General features: G+C 43.8%; 1 protein-coding gene across 9 annotated transcripts in view; it reads right to left on the reverse strand.

The window, feature by feature from the left end:
• Nucleotides 1-18,053: 18,053 nt before the first annotated feature.
• Plagl1 (PLAG1 like zinc finger 1) overlaps nt 18,054-22,776 on the reverse strand; it is a 40,848-nt gene continuing 36,125 nt past the window's right edge. For 7 of the 9 annotated variants that reach the window (XM_052169349.1, XM_052169346.1, XM_052169347.1 and 4 more), the window contains one exon: nt 18,054-22,187. In XM_052169349.1, the coding sequence (XP_052025309.1) occupies nt 19,985-22,187 (2,203 nt within the window). In that variant the 3' untranslated portion in view covers nt 18,054-19,984. Of the gene's footprint in view, nt 22,188-22,481; nt 22,678-22,776 lie in introns of all 9 variants that reach the window. The other 2 variants (XM_052169350.1, XM_052169351.1) reach the window with 2 other exon arrangements.

The following is a 22,776-nucleotide window of genomic DNA, read 5'->3' on the forward strand; positions in this document are numbered from 1 at the left end:
CATGGGAAGTTCTGTTTGATTATAGCAGCAGGAATCCACCGGCTATCGATCTCCGGTCTGCTAAAACAGAAAAGACTGAGACAACTGAAAATCTCACATGTCAGGTTTACAAATGAATAACTTCTTCAGAGTGACAGCAGGTATAAGCCACCATCACGGTACTGGCCTTGTGACTCCCACGGAGCCGTTCCGTAGTGGTTTATGTTGCTACCTACAGAAAAGGAAACTGAGGCACAAAGGGGGTGGATACATGACCTTTCTAAGGCACATGGCTGGTAACCAGTGGGCTGGATTAGATATCTACTGTGCTCTCCACCCCGAGTACGCTGCACAACAAACGTGCCCAGCGTGCATTTTTATAAAGTCAGCCTACACAGGAGCTAATTGCCCTATGGTGTTTGCATATGTTCTTTGTTTAGGTTGATGTCTCTCTTCCTCTCTCTCTCCTACTTCCCTGGTCCCTTTCTCATGTTCCCTCCGTTCCCAGTACTCTTGCCCTGTGCTTCGCTATCACTTGCCAACATGCGCTGTTCAGACAGTATGTGTTATTTCACAGCCACACTGTCACTTCTGGACAGTAGACGTGTTTAGAAGGTACTAGCCAGTCTCAGCCCCAGCGGAAATACCAAGACATTTTGCTGCTTGTTTTGAGCGGCTTATCGCTGGATTAAAACCTGAATAGAGGGTCCTGGGAAATGGTTCAGTGTGTAAAAGAGCTTGCTGTGCAAGGGTGAGTGTTCTAGTTCCCAGTAAAAGGCTGGGAGCGGCCAGGCACATAACCCTGGAGCCGTGGGAGAAAGTGACTGAAGACTGCTGGAGCTGTCTGGAACCCAGTCTAGTTCCAGGGTCAGTGACAGACCCAGTCTCCAGGGAATAACACAGAGAATCACCTGACACCATCCCCCCAATTCCCACATACATGTGTAAGCATGAGTGCATGCACCCACACATGTAGGCAGGCACACACATGCACACACACACACACACACACACACACACACGGGAAAGAAAAACAAACAACCAACAAGACCAACAAAAACCAGAGTTGATATTTTAAAGCTATCTGCCCGGCCTTACAGACCCTAGTTAGTGTTTTGTTTCTTTGGTTTCATTTTGGCCATATTAAGGTTTGTATCTTTTATTAATTTTTTTTCATTTTTTTCCAAATTTTACATGCATTTACCATCTTAACTGTTTTAATACATAGCTCAGTGGTATTAAATGCATTCATCATATCCTGAGCATGAAACCTAGGTCTCTGCTCACACTGAGCCCGTCTTCTACCACTGAGCTATCTCCAGCCCTCTCTTTTCTTTTAAGTTGCATTCCTTTAGACTATGTGTGTGTGCACATGCCAATGACAGTCCTGGGAGGGGCAGGGTCAGAGGACAACTTGCAAGAGTCAGTTCTCTCCGTTTACCATGCGAGCCCCAGGGACCAAACAACAGGTTCCTTTACTTGACAAACCACCTTGCCAGTCTTATTTTGCCTTTTTCTTTTGAGAGACACACTCAATGACCCAGGCTAGACTTGGACTCATTCTGTATAACCCATGACCCATGTGGTCCTCTAATTTGGGATCCTCCTGCCTAAGCCTCCCCAGTAGCTGGGTGTATGTCCTCCTCATTCTGAGAAACTTGAAGTGTGTACCCATTAAACATTAACTCTGCGTTATCTCTTCTCTTGGTCTCTGGCAGCCACTGTCTCTACAACCTTGTCTGTTCCATTTATAGCCACAGACACATAGCATTTCTACCATTGTCACTAGATTATTCCACTTAGTATAATGTCCCCAAGGTCTGGCCATTGTGTAGCATATGTTAAAATTATCTTCCTTTTTAAGGCTTAACATTTCAGTGTGTGTGCGTGTGTGGTGTGTATGTGTGTGCTGTGTACGTGTGGGTTTATGTGTGTATGATATTTTGTTTATTTACTCCTCCATCCGGGTACATTGGGTTCCTTGAGATCTGAACTTTCAACTCCTGGAGTTAATGCTCAGAAGCAAAATTGCTGGGTCATATACTAGCTCTGTTTTTACATTTTTTGAGAAAACCACAGTGATATTTTCTATGCCAGCTGTACAGTTTTACATTTCTCCCTACTAACATTGTTCAAGAAACAGGCCCATTTTTCCATGTCGCCACCAAATCGTGGGAAGAGGAGAGAGGTCGGTCCTAACGGATAAAGTGATGTGTCATTGCTACTTTGATGTGTTCATTTAATGATGGACGATACTTGAAAAACTTTTCAAGTGTTTATGGACCATTAACATATCATCTTTGGGGAAATGTCTACTCACGTCATTCCCACTTTTAATTTCTTGCTGTATTATTTTCTTCTGCGATTGATACCCAACAACAACAAGTTAAGGGAGGAAGTATTTGTTTCGGCTCAAGGTTCAGAGGTATCGTGACACATCTGAGGACAGGAAGCAGATAAACCTGTGCATGGAAGGTACGCACGTACTCAGCTGGCTGTCTCCTTTTGACCCCTTTTATTATCTGAACCCTCGGCCTGAGTAGATGGTGCTTCGCACATTCAGGGTGGGTCTTTAGCCCTAGTGTAACCATCTGCGAACACCCTCAAACACGTGCCCAGAAATGTTTGTCCATCTCAAAGCCATTCTAAATGCATTCAACTTAACCATCAAAATTAACCCTTTGTCTCATACTTTTTCTGTTGCTGTGATTAAAAAAAATAATAATAATAACCTGGCTAAAGTGAATTAGTAGAACGGGTTTGTTCTGCTTCAGATAAGCTCCCAAATTAGGTTGTTAGTTTGATTTCTTTTTCATTTAGGGGCTTTCTTCGACAAGAGCTTGCTATGTAAACATGACCAGAACTTGGTATGCAGACCAAATTGGCCTTGAACCGGAAGTGGATCCTCCCACCTCTGCCTCCTCCTGCTGGGATTGCAAGTGCGAGGCAGCACATCTGGCTTCTTTTTTGTTTTATTTTAACATAAACCTTTAGAACTATAAATTTCTCATTACCTCTACCTTCGCTGAATTTTTATAAGCCTCAGTAGGTAGCTTTCAGCTTTATCAGTTTATTTTTCCTTTTAATTCTTTTAGTTTCTTCCCCCTATGTTTTGAAGGATCTAATATGAATATCCTTCCTTGTCTCTCGAAAACTTTTTGATTTAAAGTCAATTTCATGCAACATTCGTATGACAAGTCTTGAACTTTTTAAGTGACTTTTCCATGATACATTCTTTTCTGTCCCTTGATTTCCAAACCTGTTTGTTTATTAAGGTCTAAGATGAGTCCATTATAGGTATCATCTGGCTAGATTCGTGTCTTGTCTACTCTAACATCTCTAGATCTTGGTAGAAACATTTACTCTGTTCACAGGTAAACTAATCACTGAGGGATCATCTACATTTTGCTATTGATTTGCAATTTGTCTTTGGGTTTTTTTAATTTCCTGTATTGCTATTTTAATTTTCCTTTTGTTGAATATAGTGGAATACTTAAGTTCCTTTCTTATTTTCTTTTATATATATTTTATAGCCATGAGCTTTGTGATTACCATAAGAATTACATTCAACATGCTAAAGTCATAACACTCTAATTTGAATTTATAATATCTTCTGTAATATACAAAGAATTCTGTTCCTTTAATAGCTATTTCCCAGACTTTTTTACATTTATCTATCTGCCTGCCTGCCTGCCTCTCTGTCTGTCTGTCTGTCTGTCTGTTTATATTTTGTATATGTGGCTTCCAGAGACCGAACACAGGTCGTTAAGCTTGGCTGCAAGTACTTTACCCATTAAGCCATCTTGTTGGCCCGGTGCCCCGCCTTTTTTTCTTGTTTGTTGGGACAAGATTGTAATGGGTATTCCCTAGGTAATCAGGGCTGGCTTCAAACTCACAGAGATCTACCTGCTTCTGCCTCCTAGGTTCTGAGACTCAAGTCACACTACTGTGCACCTTTTTCTTTTTGAGACCACAGAATTGTGTTTTTACAGAAACTTTGTACCCACCAACAGAAACTAATCATTCTCTTATGTTGGGGGAAAAAAATCTTACAAGCTAAAGTTGTATAAATACCAACTTTCATTGTTGCCCACATAGTTACCTTTATCTATTTCCTCTTTATTTCTTCAGTTTTGAGTTACTGCTTAAGGTCCCTTAATTCACTCTGAAGAGTTCCCTTGGGCATTCTTGCAAGATGAGCATAACAAATTCTTTTAGCTAGGAATTTCTTCACTTCTCTCTTACTTTTAAAGGACATTGGATTCTTGGCTGATGTTTCCCGTGTTTATTTAGTTGGCTATTTTTAAGACACTTTGAACATACTGTCTTCTGCCCATGAAATTTTCTATGAAAACTGCATGTGGTCTTACTGGGGAGTTCCTTGTGTGGCATACCACTTCCGTCTGGCTGCCTTTAAGATTCCTTGTCTTTTGGAAGTTTGATTTTGTCAGTTTAGTCTTTAGAGTTCATCTTGGTTGGGGTTTGTTGCACTTCTTGGCTGCTTATAACTATGACTTTCATTAAATCGGGGAATTTTTTCAGGCATCGCCTTTGCCTTTGTTAATCCTCTCCGCACTTTTCTTTTAATCCAAAATGAATGTTCCCTCCCACAATGCATATATTCGTCGGCGTGATGATTAATCTTTATCAACATCTTGACTGTATTTAGAATCACCATGGAAGCACACCTCTGGGGACGTCCACAAAAGCATTCTCATAAAGATCTGCGCGAGCAGGGGGACACTCACCTTTAATGTGGGTCACACCACTCCAGGGGCTTGTGTTCCACACTGAGGCTAAAGAACCCTGAGCGAGCCACAGCTAGCATTCGCCTCAGCACCTTTTCATGACACTGTCACTAGTGAGCTCACACTCGGGTTGCACACCTTCTCTGCCAGAATGGACTGGGTGTATCTCTAAGACCTGGGAGGTCAAAATCAACTTCTCCTTCCTCGGTTTCTTCTGTCAGGTCTTTTGCCAAAGCACATCACTAATATAGCTGGCATGATGTTCTTCCACAGGTCGTTCAGGCACTACATCATTTTCTTCGTTCTTTGTACATTTCTCTCTCTCTCTCTCTCTCTCTCTCTGTGTGTGTGTGTGTGTGTGTGTTGCTAAGAGGATAGCCAGTCTTGCTTTCTTATTGTTGTTGGATTTTTGTTTTTGTTTGGCTTTTGTTCTTTGTTTGTTTGTTTGTTTGTTTGTTTGAGATAGGGTTTTGCACTGGCCCGAGTCCGCGGCTGGGTCACCTGTCTCAGGCACCTGTCTGATTCCACCTCGTCAGCTCTGGGCCAAAAAGTGAGCGCAACAGTCCCCGTACTTATGTTTGATGAACTCGGTTGCCCATGCTCACTAGGCAGACCTTTCTCAGCTGAGACATTTCTCCTAACCCCTTCGATTGCTTTGACTGCCCGATTTTTCCAAATTGATCATTTCTCTTATTTTCAAATTCTTTCTTCTCCCTGATCAACTGCGTCCCAGAAACCTAGGAAAATGCCTCTCTTTATGTTCTGTTTTGCAGTTGCAGAATTTATTTTTTGGTTTTTGTTAGGAATTCTGTCTCCTCGTGGCTGTTCCCCTTCCCCCCCCCCCCCACACACACACACACTTCGCGTTCTTGACTGTCTCTAGTCCTGCCTTGGGCTCTCTGTGCACTTTAAGATGGCTATTGAAGTTTTTGTCTACTAGATCTGTCTAGAAGGCCTGTCACCAGATCCTTTTCAGGGACAATTAATTTATTTTTACTTTTGAATGAGCCACGTTGCATTACTTCACCATATGCCTTGTGGTTTTCTTGTTGAAAACTAGGCACTTGGGGAAGAAAGCAGTGGCTCAGTGCTTAAGAGTTCTTGCTGCTCTTGCAGAGGACCATGGTTGGGTTGCCAGCACCCATGTGGTGGCTCACAACCATCCATACCACAGCCATCCACACCTCCAGTTCCAGTGGATTCAATGCCTACTTTTGAACTCTGTGGACACTGACGTACAAATGGTGCATGCACACACATGTAGTCCAAACACTCATACACATTAAATAGCTCTCAAAAGAAGTTGTTGCTATTTTGTTTTATACTAGGCATCCCAATCTAATAGTGTAATGACTCTGGAAACTGATTTCTCCTCCTTCTCCGGGGTTTGCTGAGTTTTAGAACTGGTGACTGCCTTTGTGCCCTTGGTCAGCACAAGTAGATCCTCTAAGGTAGTCACCTTCAAACTGTGCATAGCGACGCCCTTGGGGTTAAAATATTCTTTCTTTCACAGGGGTCACCTAAGACCATCTGCCTATCAGATATTTGCATTGCATTATGACTTATAACAATAGCAAAATTACAATTATAAAGTAGCGATAAAAATAATTTTATGACTAACGGTCACTACAACATGAGGAACTGTATTAAAGGGTCATAGCATTAGGAAAGTTTGAGAACCACTGCTTCAATTTAAGTTTTTTCCAGATCTTGTGCCTTTCTCTAGGAATGCATGCTTATTTCTCAGTTTTCCTGGATATGTAGTATCTTTCAAATGTCATGATTCTAGTATCCGATCACCCAAAAGGAAAAAAGATAAAAACCAAAGGATTCGCTGTTTAAAATCCCCTAGAGACAGCATAGGAGATCAAGCCAGCCTGGGAGCTCAGCTGGGTAAGGCTCAATGCCAGGGCCCACTTGCCTCTTTGCCTGCCTCCTTTTGATTAGAAACACTTTCCTTGGAACTGAAATAAACCATTCAAAAGGAAAATTAATTAAGGTATGAAATACACCTTTCAAACTATTTAATTATATTGACAGCATTTTGTATAATTGATTCACATGAAGAAATTCAGACAAACTACACTTAAAAGAGGAGCTGATACACTGAGCCACCACAATACGGTGTTCTTTATCACATAGACATGCCTACAGATATACAGCGTGCTTCTAGTATCCTATATTCATAATATCTATCAAACACTGGTTTCAAGTTTCAGGATAATAACTATGAATCCCTTTTGCTCTGATCAACAATTCCTTCCCCATTGTCCTAAGTAAATCTAATAAAGCTCATTGCTTAATCAAAAAAGAAAAAATAAGAAAACACCAACCAGTGGTCAAAGCACAGACCCCAGGTGACTAGAAATCAGGGTCCTTACTGCCCCCCTCGGATCTCACAAGGCCCGTGCAGACTGAGCTAGGAACGTGGGGAGAGACAGTAAAACTATGGCTGTGCTGAGAGTTGAAGTTAATGAAATTATCTGCACTCTACGGATCAAGCCTTCTAGAAATGGCCAGCTTTCCGTCTAAAGCAGTACTATCAGGTAGACTGTGCTCTTGCAATGGGGTCAAGATGTGGGACGCCAGTGTTTCCTTCCCACTCTGACTTCTCCCCAGAAGTCTCACCAGGTTTTATGTTTCTCCTCAGCTGTGAAATAATATTGTAAGGTAGATTTTTGCTTTGAACTGAGAAAAAAATAATTCAGGCCATATGTATTTCTTTAATAAAATTTTACTATTAAACTTTGCTCCAGAGTGTGATGACTCATGTTGTTTTTTTTTTATTTTTTTTAATCTCTATTTCTTTCTTTAGAGAGTATATGATAATGCTTTAAAAACTAAAAAGCACTCTGTTAATTTTGAGGTCAATACACATTGGCCAACAGGGAATATTTCTTAATTCATCAGGGTTAGATGATGTTGACAGTGTACAAAGTTAAGTCTGACTTCAGCACTCACTGTCTGGGACCCTTGATCTCTACTCTAGTGAACTTGGAAAGAGATGGAAACAGAAGGCAGACATCTTCTGTCCTGGCTTGGGCACTCTCTTGACCAGGGCATTCACTGTAAGACTCCATTCTTGTCCTTTAGATAGCAGAACAGCAAGCTGGCAGGGCTCAGCCAATGCTATGTCTGTTCTTGGCCGTCAATGGAGGCTTAGAACCTCTGTGCTGCTCCTCCCCAGTGAGGCCTGTTGAGAGGTGGGACCTTGAAGATGTGATGTAGCCATCAGAGCTCCACCCTAGAGAATCGGTTAATGCTGTTTCTCTGAGAATGGACAGGTTGTTGGAGCTGTGTTCCACGCGGACGGGAGAGATTCTCTTGATCACACTCACACATAGTTGCCCTACTACTACGAGCGCTGCAGCAAGAAGGGCTTTTGCCAAATGCAGACAGTTCACCTTGAACTTCCCAGCCTCCAGACCTGTAACAATGAAATCTCCGTCTAGATGAATCTGGTCTCAGATATCCTGTTGTAGAAGCACCAAACAACAACAACAACAACAACAACAAAAACCCTAAACCAGGAAAGTGTAGTTGTTGCTTTAACAAAGAAATAAGTCAAAGACACATTTGTGGAGGCACACATATGGCTTTAGAGCTGCGTTATAGGTAGAGGCAGAAGGAATTTGGAGAATCAAGCTAGAGACACCTTAGATTGCTGTTAATGGAGTTAAGACTAATTCTGACTGTGGCTAAGAAGACAAGAACACCAGGCAAAATTAATGTTAGGAATGACTGTCCTGGGCCACATTGTAAGATGCTAGTCAAGGGTAGACTGCATATGTAACGATGGTCTTATAAGTTCCCAGTTGAACTTGGAAATGAGTATCGGCTAATGATGGCATCACTTCCGTAGGATTGTCACTGGGTTGGCGGTGATGCTGACCTAAGCCCATTGCCCGACAACTGTATAAAAGCATAACACATGCGGCATGTATAGCACAAAGTGCTTCCTAATGGAAGGAAGGGACTAGCTTGCCGACTTATGTGACTATAGCATACTCTTTAGCATTATTTCAGAGAATGTTTCTATGTATTAAAAATTATCGTACTGTAAAGCAGCTGTGTTATGCTGGCCATGGATTCATACATCTCTTATTCTCTTGTCTCTGACCACTACAGCCTGGCCAGGTACTGGTCTCCAGCTCACCTAGAGGACGCTAAGTGGCTGACTATACCGTGGATAGGTTTAGGTTTGTCTAAGTGCTTCCTGTGCTGTTAGCTCAGCAAAACTACATGTCCACACACTCCTGGAAATGTTTCTCCATTGTGAAGTGGCATGTACCACCTGCCTATACTTAAATGCTTCTGCTCAAACTACAGAAATATAGATAATGGAGGGCCATCCACCTAGGTTCTAGAGAGAGATGAGAAAAGGCATTAGAAATTGGGGTTTGTATGAAACTGCACAGAGCTTAGCAGGGCTTGTCTGTGTGCTAGAATTTTGTGGTAGGCAGCCTTTAAGAGCAATAGACTAAAATGTCTGGCAGAAAGAATATCTAAGCCATGGAGAACTCAAGGTACCACACAACTGAGTTTGGCCACATACAGCAAGGAAAGAAAACAAATGATTTAACTGTGGAAATCATAATTAAAAGGGAGGCAGAAAGGGAGGATTTGGAAACCTCTCAGCCTGGCCATGCATAGAATAAAAGATGCGTGTTTGCAAGTGACTGCAAAAGGGTGTGGCCCAGCAACTGTGTGCTCCAGAGATTAATGGATACAAAGAAGACAGCTTCTAATCCTCAAGTCAGCAAAAGACCCTGAAGGTATTTCAGAGAATTTCCAGGCAAGCTAAGACGTTGTGTGTAGTGTTTCCGGAGATGTGCCCACAGGACTTCAGCAGTCACTGCCCTGAACCTCAGGACTCTGTTTTCTGAATTCTGGCATCCCTCAGCAGTCCTAGACACGGTTCAAGGTGGGAGTCATCGGGGGAGCATCTGATTCCACCCATTGCTCTGGAAGCTGCCTTCCAGAGCTCTGGCAGTATCCACCTTTGTGGTGATAAAATCACCAGTGCTATAGTGGCCTACATAGACTCCAAGTGATGTCACCGAGAGCTTGGGAATCCAGGCCGAAACCTGCCTGAGTCAAGTAATCACTGCAGAAGAGCTCAGCTTAAGGCAATGCTTAGCAGAGCCGTGGGGGCAGGATCACCCCTGAGACCCCGGGATATAGGGATACATACTCGCTACTGTTCTCGTTGCTGGGAGGAAAACAAAACAAAGGAAACTTAAGGGATAAAAAGACTGTTTAGATTGACAGTCTGAGGACATCACCCACCCTGGCAATGAAGACAATATGGTGGCCCCTGTTGTAGCAGGGGCATGGTACAACCGGTCACATTTCATCTCAGTACTCACTTTCTTCTTATTTTTTTTTCAGGGATTCTTAGTGTATGGAATCCTATTGTATACATTTAAGGAAGATCCTCCTCAGTTAAAACTCTCTATCAAAGTCCTCTCAGATGCACCCAGAAGTGAGTCTCCTACGTTGTTCTATATCCCATCAAATGGACTGTGAAGATTAACCATTGCGGACCTTATAAAAAAGCATCCTATTAAGATGAGAGTCTTTATCCTAAGCCTGTCTGGTTGTCTCGTTTAGAAGCGAGTGAAATTTAGTTCCACAGATATCCAAAGAGGGGGAATTTGTCTGATGAGTGAATTGTGAAATAGATTAAAAAAATAAAATGAGTTAAGACCAGTGCTGTTGAAATAGAATGGATTTATATTGCATAAAAGGACATGAATCGGGGCCTGCTAAAGCAGAATGCTGTGGTAGGAATATGTCCACCAAAGTTCAGGCTTTGTAAGCTTAATTCCCCTGTTCGACTGTGTCAAGAGGGAGATTTCTGAGGCGATTAGTGTGAGAGCTCCACCCTCCCTCATGTATGTAAGTGTGGTCTCTTACCACTTGGTGTTCTGCCATAGCATGACACAACAGAAGACTGTTTTTTAAAAAGTGCCTTTGGGTAGCAAGATGGCTCAGCGGATAAAGGATATGTGCTTCAAGCCTGAAGACGTGAGTTTGGCCCCTGGGACCCAAGTGGTGGAAAGAGGGAATCTACTTCCACAAGCTGTCCTCTGACTTTGGTATTAGTAGCTTAGGCTAATTGATCTTTCTTTTTCAAAAATTGTGACCTTCTCATAGTGTCCTTCACCTATCCAGTAGTTAACTTTTGTATTAGTCCATTTTCAGTTACTATAATGACAACCCGAGACTAGATAGATACTCTATGAGGAAAAATAGATTTGTTTAGCTTACAGTTTTATATAGACTGAAGGTCACAGGTAATGGGGGGGGGGCAATCATGAATTATATTCATAGTGGCAGGTGTGTGTGTGTGTGTGTGTGTGTGTGTGTGTGTGCAAGAGAGAGAGAGAGAGAGAGAGAGAGAGAGAGAGAGAGAAATAGAGAACTGTTTCACTTCTTCCTTAGAGTGGTTTCACTAATGGCCTCTCCATTGGGAACAAACCTATACCTCTCTGAACTATAGCAGCTTCCCCCAAACTAAGGCTCTCACGTTGCCCAACTCTTGCTAATAAAAGATGCACATAGGGCCTCCCATGTGTAACATCCCTCTAAATTCCCAGCAGCACAGACACAGGAGTGTATCCATCTTTCTTATCCCAGAGTCGTAAGAAATCGTAGCACACACTGGAAAGCCTCTAACACTGGCGAGCTTGTGATGTTACGTGAAGTTGCCAAACCCTCGTGGAGGCTCAAGCGGAGCCACTATTCAACATTAAGTTACTATATATGGTTGTTTTCTAGGTCTGTTACGTCTAGGATAACAGCCAATCATTATATCTATATTTAACACTGGGCAGTGAAGTCTGCAGGCAGTGAATGAAGAGAGACCAGCTTTGTCCCTGGAGCTTAATGGCAGAAGGGACAGAGAGACAGGAAACTTTAAGGAAGGAGAAGCATTTAGGATGAGCTGGACATGCTGATGATGGACAAAGACAGGAACTTTAGAACACCAGAGATGTGGTCTGGAAGCACGTAGTTCCCGTGGCCAAAACACAGGGACAAGCTAGAGTGTTGAAGAGAAGTTACAGTTGGAGGTAAAGGCTGGGACCAGAGCATGGGAGACAGAGAGTGCCAGGCAAGGCAGCAAGGAATCCCAGACCTTGCCATCAGTGCCACGCTAAGTCCTCCACCCTCTGCCTGTCAAACATATCTGTGTGAGCCAGCAGTTAGAATTCCCTGGGAACTTTTTGTTTCTTGTCACTTTAAGCTAGCCTGCCAAAAAAAAAAATCCCATTTGAGAATTAGCAATTTTGGAAATTTTGCAAGAGCTGTCTGCTTACTGTAAAAGACATTGGGAAACAGAGGGAAAGGTATAAAGAGAGTGAAAAATAGTTCTGAATCCTAACATTCTAACCATTGGTACCACTGACTTTTTCACACGCACACATACACACACACACACCCATTTTGTTTCTGTTCCTACCTGAGTTTTCCGACCTAACACAATTCAAATGCTACCCTATGGTAGAAGAATTCCTTTGAAAAACACAGTATTGTATCAGGAACACTGCCAATTATCCTGATGTCGAGCAGGTAGGTTGCTCCTATTTATGATAAATAAATTTGCCAGTTGTTGTGACACACACCTTTAGTCCTAGCACGATGGAGGCAGATCCCATAGATCTTTGAGTTCAAGGCCAGTCAAGGCTATATAGGGAGACTCTGTCTCCAAAAAAAGTCTCCTCATTGATGGACAAGAACGCCCCCCCCTCCCCAGTTTATATCATGCATTCTTCTAAGCACTTTGGGGACAAAACCGCATGTGATCCTTACAATAGTACAGGGATGACGATATAGACTCCTATTGCTGTTTGTCAGATGAACAAGTTACAAGAAAGATTAGGCAGCTCAGGCAACAGAGCGACACCCCAAACACCAACCAAAGGAAAAATAACTAATACAAAGCAGTAGAACTTTCCCCAGAACTGTGTCCTTGCAAAAACTAGGTTCAGAGCGGTAAATATCAAGGTTACATTAGGAAATTACTCGAGGAAAAAAATATGGCACTTCTTGCTTTCCCACAAAGATTCTGATGTTCAGATGAAAAATGAGCTTCTGTTTTTAACAGGTAGTAACTAGTAGCTGTTTCCATAAGGCTTTGAGTAAGAACAGTGAATGTTTAGGGGAGGGGTGGCAGCAGATTAGTTTCCCCTGCCGCTTCATACAGGGACTAAAACCACCATGAAAAGGTAGAAGCAGGGTGCAAGCCAGTGCTGCTTCATGTACTTACTAAGTAGCATCACAGCCCAAATCCTGCGGGCTCTGCTTTTAATCCCTGAAGCTACCAGTGGTTAGTTAACAAGCTAAACATCTTACCAGGACCCGCTTCTTTCTCCTTCACTGTGTTCACAGTGATGGGCAGAGTTGTTGGTTCTTTGGCAGAAGGAAAGACTGTCTATTTTGGGGTAGAACTAACCCCAAAGCCTCATTTTATTCCTATATCCTTTGATCCATAATGATCTTACTGCTGGTTCTTCATAAAACACCGAGTGGCTAGGAAGAAGACCTCCAGGACAGAGGGAACTCAATCCTTACAAGAATAAATCCTGTTTCAAGTCATACGGTCAAGACCTCAGTGTAGTGTGCTAGCATTCTTAGACTCTGCAGTCTCCGTGCCCGCAGTTCCGATGAGAGTGTAAGAAACCCATTGAGACAAAAATATGAGATCGGGATGGGGGTGGGGAGATGGGGCAGTCTTTTATGCTTCCAGAAGGCTTATCAAACCATTCCCAGAAGAGAGCTTCCAAAAACAAAGAAACAAACAAACAAAAAAAACAAACAAACACAAAACAAAACAAAATCCCATAAAGACAGGAAACAGTGGGATGCGTTTGAAAAATTGGGACACTATTGTAGCAGGATGTTGATTCGTGTTATATAAATGTTTGGTTCTTGAAGGTGGCAGTTTAAAATTACCAAGTAGAGTGGCCAACCCACTGCCATGTGGAACAGGCAGATGAAGACACCCAGAGGCTCACCTGGAGCCATACCACGTGGTTTGGGTACGTGGAGAACACTGGGAAGCCTGCCTGCTGTGTGGCTCACTTCCCCTTGGTGGAAGTCACTATGATGGGCAAGTATGGGGTGGACAGATGGGAGAGAATCAGAATAGCTTGAGCATCTGTCGTGAAGAGAGATGCAACTGGAGAAGAATAGCCTGTTGTGAGTAGCCTGTCCCACCTGCCATCTTAGGTTCCGAGGAAGTCCCAGCCATGTCTAGGTCCATGGCCATGCAATAGCAGGTGGCAAGGGGCAGGGAGGTGGAAGGCATCTCCGCCATGCCCACACCACCTGGAGGCAGCATGGTAGAACTGGCTGGAACTGCTCCTTTCCAGCTGAAGCTTTGGGTGAGCTAGCCTAGGCAATGCTGAAGAGCTTCACCCTGGAGGTGTGAGTGTGGGAGAACTGGAGAGCTGACCAACTCAACTGTCACCAGGCCGGGATCCAGGCCTTTGAGTTAGCCCGCCCCAATGTCTACCTCATCAATGGACTGCTGGAACACGTGAAGAGGCCAGTCCTGCAGATCCATAGCTGCAGGATCCCCATGACACAACAACAACAGGAATCTGAGAGGAGTCCTGGTGAGAATCTGGGGTCGATAGCACAGCAGAAGCCAGGGGCCTTGGGACCAGACCGATGATTCATTGCAATGACAATTTGCAAGTAAAGGTGTATGGACAAAGTGTATACTGTGGGACACTACAGTTTTCCCAAGAAAATATTCTTTTTATGTTTAACTTTGTTTTCTTAGGGGGAGAGTTGCAAGAGTGGGGGCGGATATGACAGGATGGGGAGATGAGAAGGATTGGGGTGCATGGTATGAAACTCACGAAGAATCAATAAAAAGGTTTGTTTCTTTAAAATTCCCAAATAGACCATAGACTATAAGGTAGTGGCCAAAAGCAGCTGAAATGGTCCCTGTTGTTGGTCTGTTCTTATGTCTGTCTGTCTGTATTTATATTGCCCCAAGTTCAAGAATGGGTGGGTCTGTGTCTATAGATACTGAAAAGAAAACAAGAACAGGGAGTTTGGAAATTAGTGTGAGGGTTTCACAATGGCGCCTTACCTCCTCCCTCCTTGGGAATGTTCCCTTTTGACATAATAACAAATCTGTTTATGTTTGCAAAGGATTAGCCATGGACCCTGCTTCTGGAGGAAAACTCAGACAAGGATTTAGTAAGTCTTCTAAAACAGATTAACTCCTAGAGACCAGGCGAGCATAAGGCCATGTACACGGATCCCAGTGCGGCTGGTCATGTGCCCAGGGTCCAGTGAGTGAACCTCTGAGAGAAGGGCTTAGAGCAGTCAAGTCCTGAGAGGGCCCGACAAAGGTCTCGCTGAGTCCGTGGTTCGTAAGAACACGTTAAGGTGTGTATACAGGTGCGTATGTGTGAAGTGTACCTGTCTGAGTAGAAGCCAAAGGACAAGCCCAGGTCTTATTCTTCAGGTACAAGCTGACTTTTTTCTTTTGAAGCAGTGTTTCCCACTGGCCTGGAATACAAGTAACTAGGCAAGGTGGCTATTGAACACCAGGGAACCACCTATTTCTGTCCCCCTAACTCTGGGATTATAAACACACTTCACCATTCCTGGCTTCTTTAAAAAAAAAAAGGTTCTGAAGATTAAAATCACATCCTCATCCTTGTGAATCAAGCAGTTCACTGAGCTATCTCTACAGTCCCATTTATGTCTTGGCTATATAGGAAAGGGAAGATTCCTTTCCTTTCACCTAGAAGCCACTGAGTCTGCCATTTTTTTACAAATATACTTCCCCTAAAAAGATACCTTGTGCTCACACCCACGGACTCCTACATCTTCATCCTGGATAGTTTTGCTGGGTATACATAATGAGTCCATTGTGATTTAAGTTTACGGTCTGAGGCTGGCCCAGAGACCAAGTAAGTGCCATGTTTCCCAGGACTTCAAAGGTTACCTAACATTTTCCATGTGGAAACCAAGGTGATGTTCATGTCCTTGCTCTTTTCTATCTTCAGAATGGCTTCCTGGAGCTCTGCTGTCCAGAAACACTACTGCAGAAGGCCAGAAATGTCTGTTCTCGTCTGGTGTCATTCAGAATGAGTGACATTAGCTTTCAACTTTATCTGCCCTTTTGACATTTTTCAAAAGTCATTAAATGTATCAGCTTAAATCGTGATGTCTGGTTTAAAGATTGAAATTTTGCTTGAAGTGTCCTTAATACATTTAAGAATGACAATGTGTCTTTGCTATTTGTATCCTTTTGTGAACTAGTCATTAGAGAACCTTAGTTGTCTGGTGGGAACGTCAGCTTTCACCCCACTTCATTCTATGTAAAAAACCATGACCTTCCCCCCTTTTTTTGACAATGTGCACCTATTAAACTATGGTTAGTAATTATTCCTACTTTATTTTTAATGCTATGATTTTTGTGTTTATTTAATGTGCATGATGTGGGTGTAAATTATGTGTAGTATGTACAGGCACCACATGCATGCCTTGTGCACTGCAGAAGTGAGAAAAGAGTGCCAGATCTTCTGGAACTAGAGTTACAGACATTTGTGAGCTATCATCTGGGTGCTGGGAACCAAACCCAGGTCCTCTCCAAGAGCAGCAAGTGCTCTTAACTACTGGGTCATCTTTCCAGAATCCCCATTCTCACCCTACATATTCCTGTATACACCATATAGAACTGTCTGAGATAGGATAGTCTACCAAAGTCTGTATGCCCCCATATATATGTACGTGTGTGTGTGTGTGTGTGTGTGTGTGTGTGTGTAGTCATTGTATAGTAGGCAGGGATCTAAGTCGTAGATCTGACTGTCTTTGCCTCCCAAGGGTTGAGACTGAAAATGTCTACCACCACGTTCAGCCCCAATTTACATTTCTTGGAATGGAGGGGAAAGATTGAGGATATATTTTCTTGCTGTAAAAAAAGGCTTTAAGGCAGTGGTTCTCAACCTTCCTAATACTGTCATCCATTAACACAGTTCCCCCTGCTGTAACCTCCCCCAACCATAAAATCATTTTTGTTGCTACTTCAGAACTGTAATTTTGCTAGTGTTATGAATTGTAATTTAAATATCTATTTTCCGATGGTTGTGACAGGTGGAGCAGCCTTGTGCCACATTCGTCTATCAGAGCCAGACCTGAGGCATTCTAGTCTCATTTTTATCATTGCTCTGTTTACAGAGTTGTGTTTGGTGCTGAGTCAACTCTTCCTTCTTTCTGGAGTCTGAAGGGTCAGGAAACATCCTTTTGTAGGCATTTACACTTGGTTCAAACTTTTTAATTCAAGAACGTTTTCTTAATCGGGGGAACTTAATTAGGAAAACTAAACAACGTTCTCTGTCAACATGTCTGCAAGAAGAATCCCAGGCTCCTCCCACTGCCGGTGCAACATTCCGAAATTCCAATGATCTAGACCATGGGGACCAAATGCCATTGTTTCACATACAGGAAAATCAAGTATTTTCTGCAACTGACCACAGACCGCAGCAGCCTATGTAAAGGTATTTGTGGAAGCATATGTAACCAGACCTTGGCTGAGGTTAACTATTGTTTGGGGAGACTGCCTTCCCACCCAGAGGAAGAGGGGGACTGTGGGAACTAAGATATCTCAGAACAGTGAGTTTGATCCCGTGAGGTTATCTTGCTGCCTCATTGTCTACTCTGGGTCAACTCTGGCTTGTGGGCCCTGGTCTCGCAACTGATCCCATAGTGCAAGGTTTCCCCACTACTGTAACTGGCTTCAACCCAGTCCCACCTTGGGCTTGTTGACAAGATTTCTTCAATATACAAATGAACTCAAGGCTTCCTGTTTGTTCTCTCAGACTCTCATATAGAGCTAACACACACACACACACACACACACACACACACACACACACACACACCAAAACAATACAAAAAAAACCCTGTTGTATATAAAGGGTATAATGTTTTTTGAAGAAATCCTAATAGGGAACAAGTTTTCTAAGAGGCACCAGAAATCAACTATAATCACTATTGTGAAACTGAATCATGGTAGTCCAGGATATGGTGGCTAGACCTGTGCATCAGAAATAAATCATGTGACATCATAAGACTCAGTACTGAGAATGTGACATGAGTTTGTAGGTTTTTCTTAAGTCATAATTTATTCAAAAGAGCTAAAGTTCCCATGGGTGCTATAAAGTACTTTCATAAGAAGAAATGACCAGGAGAGGGCATAAGAAAACTGAGGTTTTCTAGCTCAATGGGCATATAACCCACGTCCACTTTGATGTCACTGGTGTCGCTAAATGAAAAGACAGAAAGATTGCCAGATGCTTAGCGTTTATTATATGTAGATATATATGCTGGGAAATACAGTCTCAAAAAGGGAATACAGAGTCTTCAAAGGTTAGGAGATACATGCTGGGAAATACAATCTCAAAAAGGGAATACAGAGTCTTCAAAGGTTAGGAGATACATGCTGGGAAATACAATCTCAAAAAGGGAATACAGAGTCTTCAAAGGTTAGGAGATACATGCTGGGAAATACAGTCTCAAAAAGGGAATACAGAGTCTTCAAAGGTTAGGATACATATGCTGGGAGATACAGTCTCAAAAAACGAAATACAGAGTCTTCAAAGGTTAGGAGATACATGCTGGGAAATACAGTCTCAAAAAGGGAATACAGAGTCTTCAAAGGTTAGGATACATATGCTGGGAGATACAGTCTCAAAAAACGAAATACAGAGTCTTCAAAGGTTAGGAGATACATGCTGGGAAATACAGTCTCAAAAAGGGAATACAGAGTCTTCAAAGGTTAGGATACATATGCTGGGAGATACAGTCTCAAAAAAATGAAGTACAGAGTCTTCAAAGGTTAGGAGATATATGCTGGGAAATACAGTCTCAAAAAGAAAATACGGAGTCTTCAAAGGTTAGGATACATATGCTGGGAGATACAGTCTCAAAAAAAATGAAATACAGAGTCTTCAAAGGTTAGAAGATATATGCTGGGAAATACAGTCGCAAAAATGAAATACAGAGTCTTCAAAGGTTAGGATACATATGTTGGGAAAGACAGTCTCAAGAAGGAACTACAGAGTCTTCAAAGGTTAGGTTCTACACTTTCAAAATTGATTAACAAGATATCAAGTGAGGTTACAAGTACAGTTACATTGCAAAATGCAATCCTCTTGGGATACAAACTAACAATGACTTAAATTGATCAACTACAGATACACTTTTCTATTGGTGGTTACAAACAATACTTCAGAACTTAATCAGCTTAAGTAGGTTAAGCTAGGCAAAGAAAATTCTTATCTAATATACTTAAGCTTTTTTTTTTAATTCCAGTACATTTTCTTAAATTCCTGTTAAGAAGATAATGAGTCTCACAGTCCACAAAACAGTTCTGATTGATTCTTCTTTCCATCATTGGCCGCTTGACTTGGTTACACGGCGATTTCTTTCTTCCTGTCAGATATGACTGACAACCAGTTTTGTCTTTAAGATAAATGAAGTCGTAACTCACATTGGAACAACATCGCATGAAAAATATTGAAAAAGTACATTTAAAATTCACTTAAAAAAAACGTAGACATCTATAGCTTCACACAGAACTTTTCTACAAAGTCACACAGTAGGGCTACCAGAAGAACAAACGACACAGTAAGCTAACAACAAGAGTAGCTAAACTAAATCCATCTCTGAAAGTAGATGAATCCCTGAAAAGAAACACACAGCCTAGTTATAAAAGCCATAGGAAGATTACCCTCCTTTCTTAAAAACACCTTCTAAGTTGGAGAAATCCAAACTTCACACCACCATTCCCTTCCTAGGCCACACACAGCTACACAGCTAACATCACTACAACGGCTAACATTCAACACGATATTTACAAAATAGCAGCTCATGTTTTGGATCTTAATCACGTCATCACGTGATTATTTGATAATGAGGATAATAATATGAGGATAATATGAGGGTAATAATATGAGGATAATAATATGAGGATAATATGATAATATTTGCAGTTCGATTACAGAATATGCAGGTGCTCACTAAATTTGGTACAAAGCACGAATACTAAGGGTATATATTGGCACAACGCATGCAGTTAGAGAAATCTTTTTCTCAACCTACTCCTGGCAAATAAGCTAAAGCCCCATTCCTGCTTTCTAATGCTTCTCCTCAAACTGTAACTAATGTTTAAACCATCTTCCACAAGAGAAGCACCCTCTTAAACAAACAAAAAAAAAACCTATTTATCTGAATGCATGATGGAAATGGGGCAGGATAGCACTGTTGGAGCCAGATGTGAAAATATGGGGGGTGGGGGGAAGGGGGGGCTGGCCCATGGTCACAGCACTCACTGCTATCTGGGCTGCTTCTGACTGTAGGTCTTCCTCTTCATCGTCTTCTTCCTCTTCTTCTGCCTCAGCCTGTGGTTCTGCCTGTGGCTGGGCCTGTGGTTCTGCCTCTGGTTCTGCCTCTGGTTCTGCCTGCGGTTCTGCCTCCGGTTCTGCCTCGACTTCCTCTGGCTCTGGCTCTGGCTCTGGCTCTGGCTCTGGCTCTGGCTCTGGCTCTGGCTCTGGCTCTGGCTCTGGCTCTGGCTCAGGAGCAGGCTCAGGACCAGGCTCCGGCTGCTGCTGAGGCTGCAGCTGTGGCAGCAGCTGTGGTAGCTGCAGCTGTAGTGGCTGCAGATGCATCTGGGGCTGCATCTGGGGCTGGATCTGCAGCTGAAACTGGGGCTGCATCTGGGGCTGCATCTGGGGCTGCGGCAGTGGCTGTGGCACTGGCTGGGGCAGTGGCAGCGGTGGTAGAGGCGGCAGCGGTGGTGGTGGCTGCTGCTGTGCCAGACAGGTTATCCTGTGGGACAGTGGCTCCCCCGGCCCCACAGGGATGGTGCTATTCACAAAGCCATTCTGGGGAGGAGGAGGAGGGAGCTGCCAAAACCCCAATAGGGAGGAAATCTCCAGAGAGGCAGGAATGGCTATATTCACAGCATCGATCAGCAGCTCTTTGGGCAGGGTAACTTTCCCAAACCCCTCCTTGGGCATCTCAAAGCACGGATTGAGCTTGAGAGGCGGCTGAGGCTCTTGCAGAGGAAATTCCTCAAAGAAACCCATGTTGCAAAAGGCCTTGCCATCTGCTTTAACTGGCATGCCGACAAATGGGGCATACGAGGTAGGAACAGAGCTGTACTTATGCTCCTGAAGAATAATTGGGGGAGGAGAGGTGGGAACTATGCCAGGGTGCAGAGCGAACGACTGCTCTGGCATTGCCAGCATCGGCGGCATTGGCAGCATTGGAGGCATTGGCTGCATAGGCTGCAGTGGCTCCAGGGGCTGCAGTGGCTCCAGGGGCTGCAGTGGCTCCAGGGGCTGCAGTGGCTCCAGGGGCTGCAGTGGCTCCAGGGGCTGCAGCGGCTCCATCGGCTGCAGTGGCTCCAGGGGCTGCAGTGGCTCCAGGGCCTGCAGTGGCTCCAGGGGCTGCAGTGGCTCCAGGGCCTGCAGTGGCTCCAGGGGCTGCAGCGGTTCCAGGGGCTGCAGTGGCTCCATCGGCTGCAGTGGCTCCAGGGGCTGCAGTGGCTCCAGGGGCTGCAGCGGTTCCAGGGGCTGCAGTGGCTCCATCGGCTGCAGAGGCTCCATGGGCTGCAGCGGCTCCATCGGCTGCAGCGGCTCCAGGGGCTGCAGTGGCTCCAGGGGCTGCAGTGGCTCCAGGGGCTGCAGCGGCTCCAGGGACTGCATAGCTGGCATTGGCTCCAAAGGCTCCAAAGGCGGCATCGCCGGCATAAGCTGAGGAGCCTCTTCTGGGGGAACAAGCACTAGGCCATGAACCTCGGGTGGCAAGCCACCAGCAAGCCCGCTCTCGGGGAGCACTCCTAACTGGAAAGGAGGCATGGTATCAACCTTTATCTGGAACGAAACCGAAGGCGCGATGGGCTGGAAATTGCTCTGGTATTCTGCCTGCATACTCTCTTGCAGCAGCTCCTGGGAGTGGGTCTTCTTGGTGTGACGAGTGAGGTGATCCTTGCGCCCAAATCTCTGGGCACAGAACTGGCACAGGAAGTCCTTGCATCCTGTGTGGACCACCATGTGACGTCGCACATCCTTCCGGGTGTAGAAGCCTCGATCGCAGTGCTCGCAGCGGTATTTCTTCTCTCTGGGGGCTTGGTTGGCCTTTTCTTCCGCATGAGACTTGAGGTGGTCCAGCAGGACCTCGGTGCTCCCCAGCTCCGCGGTGCAGACCCCACAGGTGAGATCACCACTGCTGGCTGAATGCAGGGCCACGTGCCTCTTGTAGCCAAGCATGGTGTGGTACTTCTTGCCGCAATCTTCACAAACGTAGGAGATCTTGTTAGGATCGTGGGTCTGGAGGTGATTCTTCAGGTGATCCTTCCGGTTGAAGGTCTTCTCACAGTAAGTACACTGGTGATTCTTCTGTGGGGAGTGTGTCGCCATGTGTCTGTAAGCACAAAGGAGGGGGTACAGTTTGCAATAGAATTATTTTATGAATGTAGAAAAGACAGAGGCATCCCTATCAAGTTGTTACCAGTTATTTTCTCTAGGTCTTAGTGACATTTTTCACTTATAAACTACTTTTTTTAATATAATTTTTTATTTTCTATATTCTTTGTTTACATTCCAAATGATTTTCCCTTTCCCGGTTCCCCCCTCCCCATAAGTTCCCTAAGCCCTCTTCCCTCCGCCCATTCTCCTATCAACCCCCTCCTACTTTTCTGTCCTGGTACTCCCTTACAATGCTGGAACGAGCCTTTTCAGGATCAGGGACCTCTCCTTCCTTCTTCTTGGGCATCATTTGATATGTGAGCTGTGTCTTGGGTATTCAGAGCTTCTGGGCTAATATCCACTTATCAGAGATTGCATTCCATGTGTGTTCTTTTGTGACTGGGTTATCTCACTTAGGATGATATTTTCCAGATCCAAACATTTGCCTAAGAATTTCATGAATTCATTGTTTTTAATTGCTGAGTAGTATTCCATTACGTAAATATACCACATTTTCTGTATCCATTCCTCCATTGAGGGACTAA

Source organism: Apodemus sylvaticus, chromosome 23 (assembly GCF_947179515.1).
Source record: "Apodemus sylvaticus chromosome 23, mApoSyl1.1, whole genome shotgun sequence".
Lineage (NCBI taxonomy): Eukaryota > Metazoa > Chordata > Mammalia > Rodentia > Muridae > Apodemus > Apodemus sylvaticus.